Below are 8,047 nucleotides of genomic sequence, written 5' to 3'. Positions count from 1 at the left end.
ATCTAGTCAATTTGAAGAGCGCGACGTTAAGTACGCGGCGCTAAGTACGCGGTCTGTTTGACGAAGGCTTTAATTAGACTTAGTTGTACGAGTATTATATAAAGGCTGTCTTTTAGACTCAAACGAAAGCTGTGTTAGAAATTATGTAGGTATTATACAGTAACAACTCCTTTATATACACGCTTCCTTAATTCGCGGATTAAAAAAATGCGACCCAATTCCTGTATTCGCGGTACATCGGTAAATACACATTGATAAAAAGGGTTTTGATTTTTGGGTTATAAAAAGGGTTTTGGTTTGGGTTTTGATTGATTGAATATGTAGGTATCCAACCGAATATCCTTTGTAATCCCCATAGACACAGCCCACTGAGTTTCTCGCCGGATCTTCTCAGCGGATCGCGATTCCGATTTGGTATTAGATTTATTAAATATTTTTTATTACATAGATTTGTGGTCGTGCTCACAGTCCACCTGGTGTTAAATGGTTACTGGAGCCCATGGACATCTACAACGTAAATGCCGCCACCCACCTTGAATTATGAGTTCTAAGATCTCAGTACAGTTACATATGACGAAGCACTCTTGCTAGGGCTAGTGTTAGAAAATTCTCTCAGGTTGAGCCCGTGAGCTTACCTACTAGTCCGCGCGAAGTTGGAATAGCCCCTAAGGCTACCAACGATTAGGTAGGGAAAAAAACTATTGTAAACGCCCGGTTTCTGTATTCGCCGTTAGTTCGCACAAAGATCTTTTTACTGTATTATCAAAATAATAAATGTATATAGAAACTTCAGAAATATGTATATAAACATTGTAACTATACTTGTACCTATGTAACTATACTTGAGACCTTAGAACTTATATCTCAAGGTGGGTGGCGCATTTACGTTGTGGATGTCTATGGGCTCCAGTGACCACTTAACACCAGGTGGGCTGTGAGCTCGTCCAACCACCTAAGCAATAAAAAAAAATAAAAAGAAAAAATACGCTTTGAAAAACATCGATTCGTACAATAACCATTATAATAGCCTCTTTTGGTATTATGAGATCATTTCCCGACTTAGTCAGCATTAATAAAAAAGTTTTAAAATTTGTTCAATTTTAATCCTCTCTCCATATTACCTTGATATTTGTTGTCCTTGTCTAGCACTAAGGTTTTTGAATCACCTGATTGTTTGTCTCCGTTGCACCTGGTGAATTAAGGCAAAGATTAGATAATAATAACAGACCACTTTTGTTGATAAAGCATAATATGAAAAAATCAATACTGAGTGTAAAGTGAAGTTAAATGGTACATATTTTTGAAATTTTCAGCAATTTGCTTAATTAATAGGTAACACCATCTATGTCTATGAGTTGTTATTTTATTTTACAATTTTTGAATATCGGACTACGAAAGAGAATGATTCTTTATGGTTTCTTTTCTCTGATACTATACTAACAATTATTTTATTTTATTTTAGTTATTAGGCATACAATACACATCACAAGCTAAAAAGATACATAAAAACACAAGTAAAAAGAAACAAAATCTGGCTTGCAACATAAGCCATGTGCGCACGACTACGCAAGACAAAGTGCTGAGTTTGTACATAGTGGTCCTTACATCTATATGACAAAACAACACAATAATAAAAACCAATCTAACTTATTAGCAAACTTAAGCAATACTTGTTAAGGACATCATTCATGGCAGTAGACCGGATAGGTGTAATAAAGTGAGTTCTAACCCACTGTGAGTTCTAACACAGCCCACTGAGTTTCTCGCCGGATCTTCTCAGTGCGTTGCGTTTCCGATCCGGTGGTAGATTCTGTGAAGCACTGCTCTTGCCAGGGCTAGTGTTAGCAACGTCTCCAGGTTTGAGCCTAGTGAGCTCACCTACTTGTTAGGTTACGCAGACATAGCCTCTCAAGGCTACCAGCTTAGATAGGAAAAAAAACTAATAAAAATAAAAAAAGATACTTTTTTTTATCGTCTCTTATCGTTGCTTAATCTTTGAGCATCGCAACGCGTTCCGGCTCGGGAGGTTTCATACAGCGTTGTTGTGACCGATCCGTTGTCGAGGCAACATTGGCGCTGTGGTTCGCGCCGCGCGTTTATTGACATAACAATATTAACCGCGATACGTGCTCCGCGCTGTGCTGTGCTGTGTCAGTGTTGTGAAAATGTTACCGTAACATTAAAATGGCATTAAAAAAGGATTTCGATCTGCCGAAGAACATATTCAAAATCAAAATTCCAAAAAACGTGAAAGTCCAACAGGCGTTCGAAAAAATATTCAAGAAGAGTAACTACACTAAAATCGCGCAGAGTTAATTCAGTTTGTTAACGTTTTTGTTTCATGTTAAATGGCCGGTGAGTTTAGTGCTTTTAATATCAGTAGAAGTAGAAATTCCGAAATAGAACCGCCCGATCGTGACCAGTCCCCAAATTTCATAACCGATGCCACTGAGTTTATCGGTAGAGGTGACATAAGAAATTCGACCCCAATAAACAAACACCGAAGAAGCAGAAGCAGAAGTGGCAACAGAAAGACCCCTATAGCTCTCAGCTTGTCTGATGAGAACTTCTATGAAGAACTAGAGGAATACGTCAGAGAAATGTCGGCGGTTAGAGATACAAGCGCGAATATGGACGCGAACACCGAGCAAGACGTGTGGACTCAACTACAGCAGAAGGAGTCTGACCTTCTGCTTGCTGCGGAACTGGGGAAGGCTTTGCTAGAGAAAAACGAAGAGCTAAAGAAGGAACAAGAAAGGATCGCTGAGGAGTACTCCAAAAAAGTAGAGGTGAGTTATTTGTGTTGAAACTGTTTTTTCTACTTATTTTTTATTGCTTAAATGGGTGGACGAGCTCATAGACATCTACAACGTAAATGCCGCCACTTACCTTGTGATATGAGTTCTAAGGTCTCAGTATAGTTACAATTATTAGTTATTTATTACACAAAAATATTATTCTTAATGTTGTTATACCATAAGCAGAAAAATATTTAAGAAATGCCGTGTTTGTTTAGTTTTGATTAACTTAAAATAACATGCAAAGAAAAATACTTTAATATATCTAAATCTTGTTTTGGCGATGTTAACGGTACTATTATAGAAATATAACGTTATAATTTCGGTAACATGCGCTGTTTTACACCTCTTAAGTTTAAGCTTGCAAGTAAGAAATCGAGACTGTAACTGCTAACAATGAGCTATAGGAATCTCACCTCTGTACAGTCTTGTATAAATGTCATGTTTCTGCGGCTTAGTATTTAGCGTTGCTACATTTAAGGATTGCGTTGTGTGAATGTTGCAATTCGAAGCGAACTATCTCGATTTTGGATGAATAAAAAGTTTTAATGAAAATCAAAATATATACCTACATGTGTTTTTTTATTCCCGTCGACGGGCATATAATGCGCATGGTAAATGGACGCCGACGTCGCCCCAAACACGTCATCTCGGATCCTCCCGAATCACTAACGGTGCTTTTAGGCACCTCAAGCACCGGTCATCGTTCTTGTCGAATACGTCGCTTGCGACGAAGGGCTTGGCGAGTAAATTAACTCATAGACACAGCCCACTGAGTCTCTCACCGGATCTTCTCAGTGGGTCGCGTTTCCGATCCGGTGGTAAATTCTACGAGGCACGGCTCTTGCCAGGATTCGTGTTAGAAACATCGTCAGGTTTGAGCCCCGTGAGCTCACCTACTAGCCCAGCGACGCTTACATGGTCTCTCTAGACTATCAGCTTAGGTAGAAATAAAAAAAAGTAAATGATTACTACGGTCCTTGGATACCGGCGAGCTAAGCTTTATTATTATTTAAGAAAACGAGTTTTTAATGACAAGTTGTATAGCTGGTCACAATGAAACATATTATCGTTTTCTTTAATTATTATTTCTTATAACTGATGAGTAATAACTCAATAGCAGTTTGTAATTAGTGATAAGTATAATAATTTCTTTACGTTTTTTTCAAATATTAATTCATCTTACAATATACTTTTATAAGTCGTGGCTAAAAAGGTAAGATGTCCGGTCTATTCGTATAGATAGACCGATGCGCCTATGAAATCCCCAAGGAAGGTAATAATTTTTCTAAACAAATATCTACTCAAAATATGTTCAGGAATTTCTTCCACATATCTATGAGAAATTACACAATAGGTACTTAATTACTGACGGCAGTGAGTCCGCACGGGTAGGTACCATTTTACCTATTTGTGCCACTAAGCTGTCATGCGTTCCGGTTGTGCAATGCAATTCATACTACGACCTCATGTCTCAAGGTGTTTTTTTTTTAAATTTCCGTCGCACACGGACATTTTTTTTTTTACCTGTGCTGTTAGCCTTGTGAGGCTATTTCAGCTTCGCCATAATGTTTGTAGGTGAGCTCACGGGGCTCGAACCGGAGAGTTGCTAACACTGACCCTAGCAAGAGCAGTGCTTCGCAGAATCTACCACCGGATCGGAAACGCGACCCACTGAGAAGATCCGGCGAGAAACTCAGTGGGCTGTGTCTATGGGTTAGTTCGCTCGTCGAGCCCTTCGTCGCAAGCGACGGGTTCGACGAGGACGGTGACCGGGGATAGTCATAAGAATCCTATAAGATTATCGCGAGCCGCAGATGTAATTGAAATATACAGTTTTATTGTTTAACTAGCGACCCGCCCTCGCTTCGCTTCGGAAACTGTAATTTATTATTGATTTTTCCACTACTTAATGGATGTTCTTATACATATAAACCTTCCTCTTCAATCACTCTATCTACTAAAGAAAACCGCATCAAAATCCGTTGCGTAGTTTTAAAGATTTAAGCATACATAGGGACGGACAGATATAGGGACAGAGAAAGCGACTTTGTTTTATACTATCTAGTGAGTTTATTTTAACTCGTATTTTTTACAATTTCCAAATTTATTTATTTATTTGGGAAACAAACACTACAATACAAACATATAATATTTTAAAAAATATTAGTAATACAATAACCAAATATGTTTCCACAATCAAAATCACATATAAGTAGAAAGTGAACAGAGAAGAGAAGCTTAGAAATTTAAATTACAAAAAAACAAAAGCAACACAATACGCACATATTATTATATACATCAACTAACACTATAAAACTATAATCCTCATCGGACTAAATCACCTCATAAATATTTTAAGATAGCTTTTCTATATGCTGCAAGTGACAAGCAAAAGATGTCAGCATTAGAGAACTTAGCATCATACAACCTACAAGATCTACGGACAAAAAAATTAGAAGCATAATATTTCGTTCGAGCCGTGGACATGTGGAAGGTCTGTTTAGAGCGCGCGGAAATACGACTACATTTAAATGAAATTTTCGAAAGAAGATAGCTAGAATCAATCTCGTTATTTATTATTTTATATAAAAACATTTGATCCCTCAGTAGCCTATTTCGAATATACTATACAATTTTCGCAGTCACGCCAGTCACAGATGCCTATTAATTTAATTACTGTTTACATTGTTCTAAGCAAGTCAATTCATGCATCCACGATTTGCATGAGATTAGAAAAACTAATTAACTTAAAATCGAAGGCTTAAAATAACGTGAAAAAATCGGACCGTGAAGAGGAAGACAAATCACCGTTCAACATTCGTCAATCAGATGAAAATAAACAACAGATAAATACGTCCGCCCAAACTAGGGGGAACTTCTGAGACATATCTTGTGACATGTACACTAATATCATTTCAGATTGTCTCTATTAATTCACGTAATTAAGTGAAAATATTAAGAAATGAAGGGATATATACTGGTGGTAGGAGCTCTTGTGAGTCTGCACGGGTAGGTACCACCACCCTGCCTATTTCTGCCATGAAGCGGTAATGCGTTTCGGTTTGAAGGGCGAGGCAGCCGTTGTAACTATACTGAGACCTTAGAACTTATATCTTAAGGTGATGATAGGTTGTAGATGTCTATGGGCTCTAGTAACCACTTAATACCAGGTGGTCTGTGAGCTAGTCCACCCACAAAATGAAAAAAAATTTTGATTGATTTATTGACGGACTCAGTGGTGTAGAAGTTAGCGCCCATGACTGTGGTGCCGAGGGTCGTGGGTTCGATTCTCACACTGGGCAAATATTCGTGTGTTGAACAGGTTTGTTTTGTCTTAGTGTGTTTATTATCTATATATGGAGGGGAGAAAGGCTATTTGGTTCAAGCTACATTTTGTTTAATACGTGACATTTATCTTTGTAATTAAAGGTGCGTTTTATTTGATATTAGCATAAACAGTTCGATGTTTTTAATTGAACTTCAATTAGGCTTACTTCATTTAAACAGCTGCAGATTTTTTTTTGTCATATTTTTATGGTTCTTTATATGATTCTCCTGTAAAATAGGAAAAATGTCATTTAAAAAAAATAGCATTTCATCCCTTGATATGTATGTATATATTTAACCGTATATTAGTATGTCAGTATCTAGTATCCAAAACACAGGTAATCCTAATTTGGGGCCGGATAGCCGTGCGTGATGTGTTCCCATTTATTTGTTTATTTATATTTATTATTGGTCGAATCTCGTGAACGGCGTTAATTTAAACTGTTGAAATTCCTTTTTAGTACGTTAAATATCATAGCGGCTGTGGAAATTGCCTGTCGAGTATTGGCTTTATATGGGCGCATCTATACTAATCTATATACAGGGTGGCCCATAAGTCCTTTGAAAAGTAAAATTTGAATAAAACGAACAGGGCGCGCGTGAGCGGTGCAGGGGAAGCGGGGGGAGTAACTTCGGTTTCTGGGAATTTAGTCGCGATGGAGCGTTTTACCGGAGCGGACCGTGCGTTTTGTGTGCGCGAGTTTTATAAAAACGACAATTCGGCAACCGTTGCGCGGCGTAAATTTCGAGAACACAAAGGTTTACACAACTTTGACGACACTCCAACTCTTCAAACGATTAAGAACTGGGTTGCTAAGTTCGAGGAGACCGGTTCGACGTTAGATAAACCGCGGTTGGGTCGCCCAAGGACGTCACGTACGGAACAAAACATAGACACAGTGACACAGTCTATTCGCGAAAATCCGACACAGTCAACTCGTAAGCGCGCCAGAGCATTAAACGTATCCAGGACATCGTTACAACGGATTTTGAAGAAAGATTTACATATGCACCCTTACAAAATTCAGTTGGTTCAAGAATTAAAGGAAACTGACGGTATTCAAAGACAAAATTATGCGAATGAAATGTTGAATCGGTTTACTTCCTTCAATAACATAATGTTCTCTGACGAGGCTCATTTCCATCTTAACGGGCATGTTAGTAAACAAAATTGCCGCTATTGGAGCCCCATCAATCCAAAACTTAAGCATCAGAAGCCCTTACATAGTCCGAAAGTGACTGTTTGGGCCGCTATGTCAGCCCATGGTATCCTAGGGCCTTACTTCTTTGAGGATGGCAGAGGGCGCGCAGTTACTGTTACGTCGGAGCGATATGTGGCTATGATCGAAGAGTTTTTCATACCAGAATTGCAAAACTTTTCAGGCTTTAATGCCAGGACGTGGTTTCAACAGGATGGGGCCACTTCTCACACCTCTAACACTGCTATGCCCGTTATCCGTCAACTTTTTCCTGGCAAAGTTATCTCTAAGAGAGGAGACATTTCCTGGCCTCCACGTAGTCCAGATCTGACCCCGATGGATTTTTTTTTGTGGGGCTACCTTAAGGCTAAAGTATACGACACAAACCCGCGGTCAATTGAGGCCCTAAAAGAAAACATCCGCAGAGAAATGACAAGCATTTCAGCAGTGACGTGCCGCGCAGTCATCGACAATTTTAGACGTCGTTTGCAAGAGTGCCGTGATCGCAACGGATTACATTTAGGAGATGTTATTTTCAAAAAATAATTCCCGTTTTTTAAGCTTTTTATGTAAATAAAAATTTTATTCATAATGTAATTAGTTTTATTTTAATAAATTTTTTTTCATATCAAAGGACTTATGGGCCACCCTGTATATAAAAATGAATTGCTGTTCGTTAGTCTCGCTAAAACTCGAGAACGGCTGGACCGATTTGGCTAA

General features: G+C 38.5%; 1 protein-coding gene across 1 annotated transcript in view; it reads left to right on the top strand.

Annotated features, from left to right (window-relative positions):
- Nucleotides 1-2,026: 2,026 nt before the first annotated feature.
- LOC114240466 (bicaudal D-related protein homolog) overlaps nucleotides 2,027-8,047 on the top strand; it is a 110,122-nt gene continuing 104,101 nt past the window's right edge. Inside the window, exon 1 of the mRNA XM_028171015.2 lies at nucleotides 2,027-2,789. Coding sequence (XP_028026816.2) covers nucleotides 2,349-2,789 — 441 coding nt within the window. The 5' untranslated portion in view covers nucleotides 2,027-2,348. The remainder of the gene's footprint in view (nucleotides 2,790-8,047) is intronic.

This window comes from Bombyx mandarina, chromosome 16 (assembly GCF_030267445.1).
Source record: "Bombyx mandarina strain Sakado chromosome 16, ASM3026744v2".
Lineage (NCBI taxonomy): Eukaryota > Metazoa > Arthropoda > Insecta > Lepidoptera > Bombycidae > Bombyx > Bombyx mandarina.
Note: the sequence above shows the minus strand (reverse complement) of the source record. Positions and strands in the feature narration are given on the sequence as shown.